This window comes from Neophocaena asiaeorientalis, unplaced genomic scaffold (genome assembly GCF_003031525.2).
Source record: "Neophocaena asiaeorientalis asiaeorientalis breed wild unplaced genomic scaffold, Neophocaena_asiaeorientalis_V1.1 scaffold479, whole genome shotgun sequence".
Lineage (NCBI taxonomy): Eukaryota > Metazoa > Chordata > Mammalia > Artiodactyla > Phocoenidae > Neophocaena > Neophocaena asiaeorientalis.
Window position 1 is genome coordinate 3665949 of NW_020173774.1, and position 13315 is coordinate 3679263.

Consider the following 13315-nt stretch of genomic DNA (forward strand, 5'->3'; position numbering starts at 1 on the left):
ATGAGCAGAACCCCAAACTGAAGAACCAAAACTAAGAACAAAAACTGAGGATGTCTGGGCACCTGGGTGGACGATCTCAGTTTTCTACCTAGGGTACCGTGAAAACATCCAGTGACACATTTTTCAGGTCACGCAACATTTATTGCTGAAGACCACTGCTAGGGGTGCTGTGGATGTGAATGTTGCCGTCCCCCAAAAAGCCCCAGCTGTGATAACACGTCACCAGCCCCCTCAGACCCTGCCCAGTGAACGCTAGCCAATTCCAGCTGCTCTTCCAGAACAGTGTATCCCCCCAGCAGCCGCCTGCCTGGGCTGGGCTGGGCTGGGCTGATCTGCTCGGACCCTGCCGATGGGAGTCATAGCACTACCAGACAGGCCCAAAGATGGTAGGAGAATGGGATTGCGGGAGGATCGGGCGCCCCAGAGAAAAGGATGGGGAAGGTCCAGGACTTCAGCTGGTGCGGGGACTAGACGCACTGATGCCCTGCAGGAGGGGCAACTCGGATCCTTCAGAGAAGCTGCTTGGAGGGCCTGGGGACAGAGCCAGCTTTCTCTCCAAGGCAGTTTTCATGGCAACACTGTGTCTATGAGAAGCTGAAATGGAGAAAGCTGAGAAGAAATTCCAAAGTCCCAGGACAGCCCTGGGTACCAGGGATGCCCATCCACCTCGATTTTCCCAGGCTCCGGGGCCAACAGAGAAGCAGCACTGGTTCCTTCATGCTCCTGCAGCCCTTGGATGCAACAACAGTTGTGGTTCTCTTTGTAATGGATTTGCCCGCCAGCCCAAGTGAGGATTTGCTTCCCTGAGTATCTCAAAGGGCCCCTTGAGGGCAGGAGCCTTCTGTGGGACTGCAGAGGGGCACAGCTGCCGGGAGTCCCTCTGAGTTCCTAAGGTGATTGACGTTAGCTCTCTTGGCTCCTGGAATTTTTTTTTAATTTTTTATTGGAGGATCGTTGATTTACAATGTTGTGTTAGTTTCAGGTGTACAGCAAAGTAATTCAGTTACACATGTACATATATCCACTCTTTTTTCTTTTAGATTCTTTTGCTCCTGGGATTTGTGGAGAATTTTTAAAATACATCTACTTCTATTTCTTGAATATAAAAATAAAATGAAATGAAATTTTCCTCCAACAGCCTGTGACCAAACGAGGACAGCAAGCCCTGTTCTGAGTTGTCAGCGGGGACAGCCACGACACGGCCCAAGCGGGAGGGCTGAGAGGGGAGAGGCCACGCAGAAGGTCAGCGGGAATATCTTCCCACTAGGGATGGTCCCAGTACTCCATGAAACATATTACTGGCCCCTGACAGCAGTGATGGCTGGGCCACTGGAGGCGGGGGGGCAGCCCATTCTGGACTAGTCTCCAAGTTAGGGTCAGAGAAGCAAGAATTCCTGATGTGACCTTCCAGGCCCTTCCCTGGGCTCCACCTCCTGCATCCATTATGGTCACCCCTGTGGGAACCTCCATGGTGTCCAAACAGTTCTCTTCAGGTGATTTCCAGCCCGGTGTTTGAGAAGAGCTGACAGCGCTCCTGGTTTCTGAAGACCTTGGGAAAGCAGTGACACACACGTGTGCCCATGCACACACACATGTGTATTCACAGAGGTGGCAGACAGTGGAGGTGGCACTAACGATGGTGTCTGGTGGCCTTTAGCCCAGATGATGGTGCCTATGGCCCGGTCACATTGGCCAGAGTCTTTACAGCAGCCAGTGCCGTGCGGTGGAGCCGGACTCAGGCTTTCTAGAAGCGCGTCTCACTCTGAGGAGAGGGAGAACAGGGTGAGGGTGGGCAGCGTGTGCTTGGAACACAGAAGGCTGAAGGTGGGGGCTCAGAGCCTAAAATTCAGCCCAGCTGTCATCAGGCACTGCCCCTCAGAGAAGAGGGGCAGCCCAGAGGAAAAGATGGGAACAGGACCCAGTTGCCGTCCCCCAAAAAGCCCCAGCTGTGATAACACGTCACCAGCCCCCTCAGACCCTGCCCAGTGAACGCTAGCCAATTCCAGCTGCTCTTCCAGAACAGTGTATCCCCCCAGCAGCCGCCTGCCTGGGCTGGGCTGGGCTGGGCTGATCTGCTCGGACCCTGCCGATGGGAGTCATAGCACTACCAGACAGGCCCAAAGATGGTAGGAGAATGGGATTGCGGGAGGATCGGGCGCCCCAGAGAAAAGGATGGGGAAGGTCCAGGACTTCAGCTGGTGCGGGGACTAGACGCACTGATGCCCTGCAGGAGGGGCAACTCGGATCCTTCAGAGAAGCTGCTTGGAGGGCCTGGGGACAGAGCCAGCTTTCTCTCCAAGGCAGTTTTCATGGCAACACTGTGTCTATGAGAAGCTGAAATGGAGAAAGCTGAGAAGAAATTCCAAAGTCCCAGGACAGCCCTGGGTACCAGGGATGCCCATCCACCTCGATTTTCCCAGGCTCCGGGGCCAACAGAGAAGCAGCACTGGTTCCTTCATGCTCCTGCAGCCCTTGGATGCAACAACAGTTGTGGTTCTCTTTGTAATGGATTTGCCCGCCAGCCCAAGTGAGGATTTGCTTCCCTGAGTATCTCAAAGGGCCCCTTGAGGGCAGGAGCCTTCTGTGGGACTGCAGAGGGGCACAGCTGCCGGGAGTCCCTCTGAGTTCCTAAGGTGATTGACGTTAGCTCTCTTGGCTCCTGGAATTTTTTTTTAATTTTTTATTGGAGGATCGTTGATTTACAATGTTGTGTTAGTTTCAGGTGTACAGCAAAGTAATTCAGTTACACATGTACATATATCCACTCTTTTTTCTTTTAGATTCTTTTGCTCCTGGGATTTGTGGAGAATTTTTAAAATACATCTACTTCTATTTCTTGAATATAAAAATAAAATGAAATGAAATTTTCCTCCAACAGCCTGTGACCAAACGAGGACAGCAAGCCCTGTTCTGAGTTGTCAGCGGGGACAGCCACGACACGGCCCAAGCGGGAGGGCTGAGAGGGGAGAGGCCACGCAGAAGGTCAGCGGGAATATCTTCCCACTAGGGATGGTCCCAGTACTCCATGAAACATATTACTGGCCCCTGACAGCAGTGATGGCTGGGCCACTGGAGGCGGGGGGGCAGCCCATTCTGGACTAGTCTCCAAGTTAGGGTCAGAGAAGCAAGAATTCCTGATGTGACCTTCCAGGCCCTTCCCTGGGCTCCACCTCCTGCATCCATTATGGTCACCCCTGTGGGAACCTCCATGGTGTCCAAACAGTTCTCTTCAGGTGATTTCCAGCCCGGTGTTTGAGAAGAGCTGACAGCGCTCCTGGTTTCTGAAGACCTTGGGAAAGCAGTGACACACACGTGTGCCCATGCACACACACATGTGTATTCACAGAGGTGGCAGACAGTGGAGGTGGCACTAACGATGGTGTCTGGTGGCCTTTAGCCCAGATGATGGTGCCTATGGCCCGGTCACATTGGCCAGAGTCTTTACAGCAGCCAGTGCCGTGCGGTGGAGCCGGACTCAGGCTTTCTAGAAGCGCGTCTCACTCTGAGGAGAGGGAGAACAGGGTGAGGGTGGGCAGCGTGTGCTTGGAACACAGAAGGCTGAAGGTGGGGGCTCAGAGCCTAAAATTCAGCCCAGCTGTCATCAGGCACTGCCCCTCAGAGAAGAGGGGCAGCCCAGAGGAAAAGATGGGAACAGGACCCGCCCCACTGGACTTCCAGAGAAGCCTTCCCATCCCCACCCGAGCCCTCACTGCCTGGGCAGAGAAGGGAAGGGCTGGCACAGCATCCCTGCCCTACAGCTAGGATGCAGGCCCAGGGAAGGTAGGAGCTGGACCGGGTCCACAGAGGTGGGGGGTAGACCTCCGTTTCCTGATGCCCAGTTTCTCGGGAGACCCACCTCCTGCCAATAAGGGGAGGCCTCCTCCTGTCAGTGTGTGGGCTCACGACGCGGCCATCACTGGGCAGAGGCTGGGGCCGGTACCCAGCCTAGACCCACCACTTTCCAACCCTCTGAGCTCTGTTTTGCAGGAGGAAAAGGGGCGGAAGAAGCACAGGCAGCTGGGGTCGGCCCAACATTTGACTCCTGTCCTGTCCTGGTCATTTCCACATTCTGAACACCCCCAAAGGCGAGGGGGCAAGGGGACCTCGCCGAGACCCTGGGGAAAGGCTAGGCCCTCTTCCAGGCACCCCACCTTTGGGAGTCCCCACCTGCTGGGTACACACACCCCGCAGGGCTCTCACCTCCATCTTGCTGTATATCCAGTGGAGGACTTCCGTCACTTTGGTGTACACGCCGGGTTTGTTTCTCTGGCCACAGCCAATGCCCCAGCTGGTGACTCCTGCCAGGTACCAGCGGTGGCCCTGCTCGCAGACCAGGGGCCCCCCGCTGTCTCCCTACAGGGGAGGGCACACGCATCAGCAGGGTGAGAGGGGCAGCCCTTGGGCAGGAGACGGTGGGCACCTGACTCTCCCTCCGACCCCAAAGCCTCAGCCTTCCTCCCTTCCCTTGGGGTCCCAGAGCCTGAGCCCCACGTGGGAGCAGCCTCACCTGGCAGGAATCTCTCCCTCCCCGCAGGTCCCCCGCACACATCATCCTCGGGGTGAGGTCGCTGTTGTAGACTAAGTAGTTGTTACACTTCTTGAAGTCGATGAGGTTGACCTGCACCTCCCGGAGGAATGGGGATGTCGTCTCTTCAGTGCAGTGGAGGAGAGAGAAGAAGGGAAGGGAGTGAGACTCCGGGCGGCTTTGTGGCCTTCCAGCTGCCCACCCCACACCCCAGACTGGCAGCCTCCTGGGCGTGGAGGGCACCGTTCCCATGGTAGGCCACCCAGGATGTATGGGCACATACACCCTCACACCAGACACAACTCACTACGCGTCACAGAGACACACGTACACAGACAAACTCACAGGCCTTTCGGGCTGCCTTACATGCCGCACCGTGCCTCTCTGTATCCAAAGCAACGTCAAATAGATAATTTCTTTCTGGTAACCGCGTGCTCTGAGGAGAGCAGGTGTGATGAATCCATTTACAGAAGGAGAAATTTAGGGCTGAGGAAGGACTTGCCCACGGTCACCCAGCGAGTCAGTCACAGGGCCAAGATGAAAGCGAGGTCACCGCTCCATCCCACGAGCAGGCCCTGACACCTGCGGCGGCCACAAGCTCACGACGCTCACGGCAAGGCCAGCTGACTGCTGTGCCCTCCTGCCCGGTATACATAATCTTACAGACCGGACACCAGGCACGGCCACCTGTGACCATGATGAAGTGAGGGAAAACCAAACCGCTTCCTAGCCTTGTTTCAGCACAGACAAAACACAAGGTAGGTCAAACCACGAAAGGACCAAACAGCACCCTGTCCCAGCCAGGATGAGCAGCTACTGCTTCTTCACCAACTACAGCTTCAGACTCAGTCTATTAACTCTTTCTAGATGAGATCATTAAGATATCCACTCACAGGATTACCCTGCCTCCTACAGGCAACCAATCTAGAGAAATACTTCACTTCTTTGAACCCCCTTCAAAGCACCCGAATCCTATAAGTCCTTTCTGACACCCTCTTGTTGAGATGCCCCACGGTTCTCCCTGGTGTGAGTTCTCCCTCGGTTCAATGAGCAATGAACCCAGGTCTTTCAAAGACAGGGGTTTTCCTCGTGTTCTTGGCTGGGGCATTGTCACAGCAACTGCTTTGATGTATACGCAGGTGTATATACACACACATTCACACCAAGGCCCATGAATCTATATATCCAAACCCTCATCTAGGTAGACCCTCATCTCTATACCCTGACATATCACCCCCACACACTCTACACAGACACATATGTACACACACACACACACACATACACACACACACACACACACACACACACCACACACTCTAGCATCTGCCTCTCACCATCTGTCTCCTTGGTCTTGCCGAAGCCTGTGACCCAGCAGGTCTCATTGAGGCTGAAGGTCTGTCCATGCATGGGGAGGCAGGCAGGGTGGACATGTGCTGTGACAAGACCTCAAGACATCAGTGAAGGGACAAGGCTGGAGGTTTTGGTGGGGGGTGTGTGTGGAGGGACAGGAGTACCAATGTCCCAGGACCTCCTCCTTCCCCCCAGAGTGCTTCTGAATCTTTCAGGGCCTTGAACGGACCAGGCAAGAAACGCAATCACTTTATCTTGACCCTCCAGCCTTCAGGGTGCCGTCAGAGTCCCCCAGACATTCTGATTTTTCAGTGGGTGACATGTGGGCAAATGCATATGTCTTGGAAGCTCCCCTGTGCCAAGTTGGTACTGGGTGGCTGAGGGTCTCTCTCTTCAAGAGTGGCTGTCCTGGCTGAGCCTCTTCCACGCCTGTCCCTCAGAGCAAGGAGCAGTGCAGGCTAGATCCCAGGTATTACTACCATGACGTCTCAGGGGTGTGTCCTGCCTGGTCTGGGGAGGGCACCCCTGTTTGGCCAGGGCCTGAGCCTCTCTCTCCTGGGTGAGACAACCTCTCCAAATGGGGAGAGCACATCCCTAGAGGCACAGGCCACGAAACTGCTGCTCCCTTGCTCCCACACTCAGAATCATATAGAAGGTGCGGTTGTACATCAGTTCATAAGCGCCCTCTGAGGACCAGTGTTCCCATGTGGACTAGAGCATCGACCAGTTTGCAAGAAGAAAAGAGTTGATAGAATGTTTGCAGTGTTCACGATTGTTATGCTCACTGCAGCTTCCCGTGCCTAAAACAGTGCCTGACACATAGAAAGTGCTCATCGGAAGGAAGGAAGGAAAGAAGGAAGGAAGGGAGGGAGGGAGGGGAGGAAGGGGAGGGGGGAGGGAGGGATGGAGGGAGGAGAAAGACAGAGGGAGGGAGAATGAATGTAAAATTTTTCTCCTGTAAATTGGGAGTCGAACACATTTCTCTGCTAGAGAGTAAACAAAAAATAAATGAAGGGATGCCATCAATTATTAAGCAAAAACACAAAACTTGACTTCTTAAAATAGTGTGTGCCTATTTTAGAGACATGCAGTCTTAAAAACATGTAACACTATTATATATTCTACTCTTTTTATGGGGTAAATTTATCAGTGAGCCTTCACAAGTTTCCTCAGCTAGTACTGTGACTTCAAAGTGCTCAGCCTACCAGACAGTTTAAGAAACTCTGCCCTACCATATGACCCAGCAATCCCACTACTGGGCATATACCCTGAGAAAACCAAAATTCAAAAAGAGTCACGTACCAAAATGTTCACTGCAGCTCTATTTACAATAGCCAGGACATGGAAGCAACCTAAGTGCCACTCTGCCTTGATCTCTAAACCAAAAATCAGCGCACATGGTCTGACCACAGGACTAAATAAATCTAAGCTGTGAGTGTCTCAGCCTAGAGATATTCTTCCTTCCCAGGAGAGTGGGAGCGGGTAGGAGCGGCTATCAGAGTCTAGAGAGGGACTGCTGCAGTCTGAAAAGCATAGGTAGTGCTATAATAGGTTTAATTTAGTTTTACAAATTAATTCTATTTGGAATTCCAAATAATATTCAGGGGGTTTGGGGTGATGGCAGGTAAGATCTGGACGGTTAGCCAAATGAAGTCTGGGTTTTACAAGGCTGGGAAGGCCTGTTCTGATCCTTCAGACTGCCTGCCCGCTTTTATGTGTGTGCGAGGGGCAGGGCAGGGGCAGCACGGCACCCCCATCTCACCGCCCCAGGCTCCACAGAAAAGGCTAGGAGGGGCAGGAGAAGGGCTGAGAGGGCTCGCCCGTGGCGGGTGGTGGGCTTGGCTTCTGCTGGGCTCGGCTCTAGGCCAGCTCCACCCAGCCCAGTCCTGCGTTGGGGTTGGGGTTCTCCTCCGCACACCGCTGTGATGAGCTAACCGCCGTGACTCAGGACCAACACCGCCTCCGTAATTCATGTGCCGGCAAAGGCCCGCTCACAGGCCCAGAGCACCAGAAAGGCTGGACTAAGCAGAGAGCCCTCCAAGGCTTCCAGAAGCCTCTGTAGCCTGCCAAGGCTGATTAGGTGCCTGAATCTGTGCCACCACGGCTCCCCGGGGTGCCCCCGACATCACATCACTAGCTTCTAAGTGGCTGTTTGTGTGTGTCATCCGTTTTGTTCTCTTTGCAGTGAAACTGCAGAGCCGCTATGTGGTAGACACACAGTATTGACGCGTGAACAAATGGGTGGATGAAGTAATGAAGATAAACCCTGATCTCCTGAGAACTTCGGTAGCATTTCCTTCCTGTAGCCCCATTTGGTCCTCAGCTCCACCCTCAGCTCTCACGGCAGTTAGATGTTTGGATGTATAGGTACTTTTCTTGTGTTCGCAACTTTGGTGTTGGCAATTTGCCAGCAGAGAGCAGCATGGGAAGAGCATTGCTCAGGAGCCAGACCCAACTGGACCCAGTCTTGGAGCTGCCACTCATTACTGCATGGCCTCGGGGAACTCTCTCTCTCTAAAGCTCCTCTTCTCAAATGTAAAATGAAGTTAATAATAGTACCTGCTCCACAGGATGGGTTGTGAAGAGTAAATGAAACTGTAGATGTAAAATGCCTACCACAGGGTCTGGTCTCTGTTAAGTGCTCGATATACCAGTGAAACAATTCGATCTGTTTATCTTGATGAAGGCCAGTATCCAAACCCTGGCTCTGTCACCAATCTGCAATGTCAGATGTGTCACTGGGGCAAGTTTGTTTCCAACCTCTGGGTCTCAGTTCCCCTAACTGTAAGACAGAGGTGTTCCACTAAATGATCTCTAAAAATCTTTGACGTCCACCATGCTGAAGCTCTGGACCCTGGGATGGGTCAGTGGATGCTGCTAAGTGTAAAGGCTGGGCCCCAGGGCTGCTGGATGAGCAGGGTGGGGTGTGACAGGCATGGATTCACTCACTGGTCAGAGTCAGGGGCTCGGAGAGCCGCATGAGGGCGATATCATAGTCGTCATCGTCGTCCGAGTAGTTGCTGTTGATAATGATCTGGGCAATGGAGGCTCCCTCGGGCAGCTGGTGCAGGTTGTTGGTGCCCACGTACACCTTCCAGTCCTCCAGGATCTTATTCGGGGTCCTGCAGGAGCCACAGAGAGCATGGGCCAGTCACCACATGGCAGAGCCCTCTGGAGGCAGGAGAATGGATGAAGTGACCTCTGGAGGGAGCTCTCTATCTTAGCCCAGGGATCTAGGACAATCCCCTACTTCCAAACAACCGCTCTGAACTGGCGGTTCTGTACATTACAATAGAAAACGGGAGGGGATGAGTAAGACTTCTAGGACCACTGGCCCCACTGGCTCTTCTGGACGCCACCAAGGATCAAATAAGGTGGGTGGGACACACCTCAGTGGTAGGTAGTATCTCAGCAGAAACGGAGCTTTCGACAGGACAAAGTGACCCACTGAAGCCTCACTACTGGGGAAGCCAGTGCCCCTGAGGCCTCGTCTCCGAGCCCTTTCCTGTCCACCAGCTCAAAGGACAGGCCTGGCTGGTGACTGTCAGAAGCTGACCGCACTGCCCTTCCCACAATCCCCATCCCTCAATTCCTGGGACAGCATTCCTGATGTCTTGGGCTCCTCCCCTCTAACTTCCAGTTTCTGGAAGCAGCAACAAGCCCCAACCCTCTTTATTTCATCCTGTTCTTTAGGGCAGGCTCCCAATTCCTTCCTTCTACCTGCCTCTCTCTCTCCCTTGGAGCCACCAATAGTATTTTCTCACTCTGTACTGGCTCAGAACAAGCAATCCCAACTCACAGTCCCAGGACCAAATACCAACGGCAAACCATGGTCCTCACCACACACAAGCTGCCCAGCCCACAGGGGCCAGCCTTACAAACAAAGCCCTCCTCCACAGAGAGAAGTAGTCTGCCCTCAGCCCTTGCTGGCGTCCCCGACCCTCAGCGGTGTCGCATCACTGCCCCCTTGGGCACTTACAAGAAGAAGCAGTGGGCGGCGGTGAGAACCCACTGGGCGTCGATCAGCGTGCCCCCACAAATGTGGGTGTGGGCATACTGCAGACTGACTTGCCAAGGCCACTTGCTCTCTGGGGCCAGCGCCCCTCCCACGATCCGCCCGATCAGGGTCCTCAGTCCACAATCTGGGGAGAAGTAGAAGAGATAAGCTGGTACGAACTCAGCTTTTCTCAGAGCAGCAACCATGCTCCCAGGCCCAGGGAATCTCAGGCAGCCGCATCCTGAGGGTACCACCCACTCATGGAGGCCGCTTTGCTCACTTAATCTGAAGGAGCACAGCTGCTTCCTGCCAACACAGAGCTCCCACACGGTGGGTTAGCTTTCTGGGATCATCCAGCGGGTAGTTTGGTCCTAGGAAAGATCCTCTTTCCTCCCACTCATTCATTCTTCCATTAATTCGATAAATGCTTCCTAAATACCTCATGCTTTGGGCACTGTGCCAGGCATTAGGATCACAACGGTGAATTCCAGGGCTGCTGTCAGGACCTCGCGAAAGCAGACCAAGTCTAACATGACCCTGAATTGGTAAGCACTGTGAGGGGGATCGTTTCAAAACAAAGGAGAAAAGCCCTTCCCATGATGCACAGGTAGGTGGTGCCCACATGTTTCCTCAGTGGGTCATTTCGTGCTGTTGGGGACCCTGCACCCCAAGCGAACATTTCCAAACATGTTCTGGATTGAGTCCTCCCCCCGAAATCATGGACAGAGTTTGTTCACATGTGTTGTTCTTTCTTTGAAGAAGGAGAGAGTGAAGAGCCAGCGGTGGTCTGAGGGGGCTCCATCCACAGCACTGTGCCCGCCTGCTCAGGGGAGCACCCCACCTGGTCATCATGAGAACACAGCACTCATGGACCGGTTAACAGTTTGGGCTTTGGGGTCAGACCCAAGGTCCAATACCAGCTCCTTACCTACCAGCGGTCTGACCTTAAGTAAGGCAAAATTTTCAGTCTCTTTTCAGTAAGCGGACAATAATGGCACCTGCCTCACGAGAATTAAATGTAATCACGTTTGTAAAGCCATAGGCGCAGTGCCTTGGCATCCAGTGTGCTCCATAAATGTTGGCTCTGGATCTAGCTCCACGTCTATTGATAGCAGAGCTTTAAGCTGGCCCTGACATGCTCTCCCAGTCCTCTGCCCTCTGCCCAGAATCCAGGAGACTTGAGTGGTGAGGTTGCTGGGCTAAGCAGAGTCAGGAGAAGGGGAAATGCTACCCTGAGAATGTCCATCCAGGTGCCTTACAGGGACCCTGGCCCTGAAACAGGCCTGCTGCTCCAGCCCCTCTTCCTGGCTTGGACACCCAGGGCTGGACCTCTCCCTCATAGGGACCCCACTGCTCTGCCCCCTGACTCCCACCCCACACAGGCCACTATCCAGGAGAAAGGGCATCTTCTTACTGGGACACTGGAGAGTCACATACTGCTGGGAAGGGCATTCAGACCTGCAGCAGGAAACACAAAAGATGAGAAAAGGGCACATTAGCTGGCTCCTCCAGGAAGCCTTCCGTGATTGGTTCCTGCTAAGTCTCATCCCATCCCCTCTGCACAAGAATATGGAGTTTCTTTTCTTTTTTTCTTTTTCTTTTTTTTGTAACATCTTTACTGGAGTATAATTGCTTTACAATGTTGTGTTAGTTTCTGCTGTATAACAAAGTGAATCAGCTGTATGTATAGATATATCCCCCATTCCCTCCCTCTTGCGTCTCCCTCCCACACTCCCTATCCCACCCCTCTAGGTGGTCACAAAGCATCAAGCTGATCTCCCCGTGCGATGCAGCTGCTCCCCACTAGCTATCTATTTTACATTTGGTAGTGTATACATGTCAATGCCACTCTCTCACTTCGTCCCAGCTTTCCCTTCCCCCTTCCCATGTCCTCAAGTCCATTCTCTATGTCTATATTCCTGTCCTGCCCCTAGGTTCATCAGAACCTTTTTTTTTTTTTTTAGATTCTGTATATATGTGTTAGCATATGGTGTTTTTTGCTTTCTGACTTACTTCACTCTGTATGACAGACTCTAGGTCCATCGACCTCACTACAAATAACTCAATTCTGTTTCTTTTTATGGCTGAGTAATATTCCATTTATATATGTGCCACATCTTCTTTATCCATTCATCTGTCGATGGACATTTAGGTTGCTTCCATGTCCTGGCTATTGTAAATAGTGCTGCAATGAACCTTGTGGTACATGTCTCTTTTTGAATTATGGTTTTCTCAGGGTATATGCCCAGTACTGGGATTGCTGAGTCATATGGTAGTTCTATTTTTAGTTTTTTAAGAAACCTCCATACTGTTCTCCATAGTGGCTGTGTCAATTTACATTCCCCCCAACGGTGCAAGAGGGTTCCCTTTTCTCTCCAGCATTTATTGTTTGTAGATTTTTTGATGATGGCCATTCTGACCAGTGTGAGGTGATACCTCACTGTGGTTTTGACTTGCATTTCTCTAATGATTAGTGATGTTGAGCATCCTTTCATGTGTTTGTTGCCCATCTGTACATCTTCTTTGGAGAAATGTCTATTTAGGTCTTCTGCCCATTTTTGGATTGGGTTGCTTGTTTTTTTGATATTGAGCTGCATGAGCTGCTTGTATATTTTGGAGATTAATCCTTCGTCAGTTCCTTCATTTGCAACTATTTTCTCCCATCTGATGGTTGTCTTTTCATCTTGTTTATGGTTTCTTTTGCTATGCAAAAGCTTTTGTTTCATTAGGTCACATTTGTTTATTTTTGTTTTTATTTCCATTTCTCTAGGAGGTGGGTCAAAAAGGATCTTGCTGTGATTTATGTCATAGAGTGTTCTGCCTATGTTTTCCTCTAAGAGTTTCATAGTGTCTGGCCTTACATTTGGGTCTTTAATCCATTTTAAGTTTATTTTTGTGTATGGTGTTAGGGAGTGTTGTAATTTCATTCTTTTACATGTACCTGTCCAGTTTTCCCAGCACCACTTATTGAAGAGGCTGTCTTTTCTCCACTGTATATTCTTGCCTCCTTTATCAAAGATAAGGTGACCATATGTGCGTGGGTTTATCTCTGGGCTTTCTATCCTGTTCCATTGAGATATATTTCTGTTTTTGTGCCAGTACCATATTGTCTTGATTACTGTAACTTTGTAGTTTAGTCTGAAGTCTGGGAGCCTGATTCCTCCAGCTCCATTTTTCTTTCTGAAGATTGCGTTGGTATTCAGGGTCTTTTGTGTTTCCATACAAATTGTGAAATTTTTTGTTCTAGTTCTGTGAAAAAAAGCCATTGGTAGTTTGATAGGGATTGCATTGAACCTGTAGATTGCTTTGGGTAGTACAGTCATTTTTCACAATGTTGATTCTTCCAATCCAAGAACATGGTATATCTCTCCATCTGTTGGTATCATCTTTAATTTCTTTCATCAGTGTCTTATAATTTTCTGCATACAGGTCTTTTGTCT

At 51.6% G+C, this 13315-nt stretch overlaps 1 protein-coding gene across 1 annotated transcript in view; it reads right to left on the reverse strand.

Annotated features, from left to right (window-relative positions):
* Positions 1 to 2812: 2812 nt before the first annotated feature.
* The window catches only part of TMPRSS13 (transmembrane serine protease 13), a 30066-nt gene continuing 19563 nt past the window's right edge, over positions 2813 to 13315 (reverse strand). Inside the window, exons 7-13 of the mRNA XM_024751749.1 lie at positions 11290 to 11333; positions 9858 to 10020; positions 8828 to 9000; positions 5863 to 5961; positions 4508 to 4650; positions 4201 to 4353; positions 2813 to 3502 (exon numbers count right to left, since the gene is read on the reverse strand). Coding sequence (XP_024607517.1) covers positions 3485 to 3502; positions 4201 to 4353; positions 4508 to 4650; positions 5863 to 5961; positions 8828 to 9000; positions 9858 to 10020; positions 11290 to 11333 — 793 coding nt within the window. The 3' untranslated portion in view covers positions 2813 to 3484. The remainder of the gene's footprint in view (positions 3503 to 4200; positions 4354 to 4507; positions 4651 to 5862; positions 5962 to 8827; positions 9001 to 9857; positions 10021 to 11289; positions 11334 to 13315) is intronic.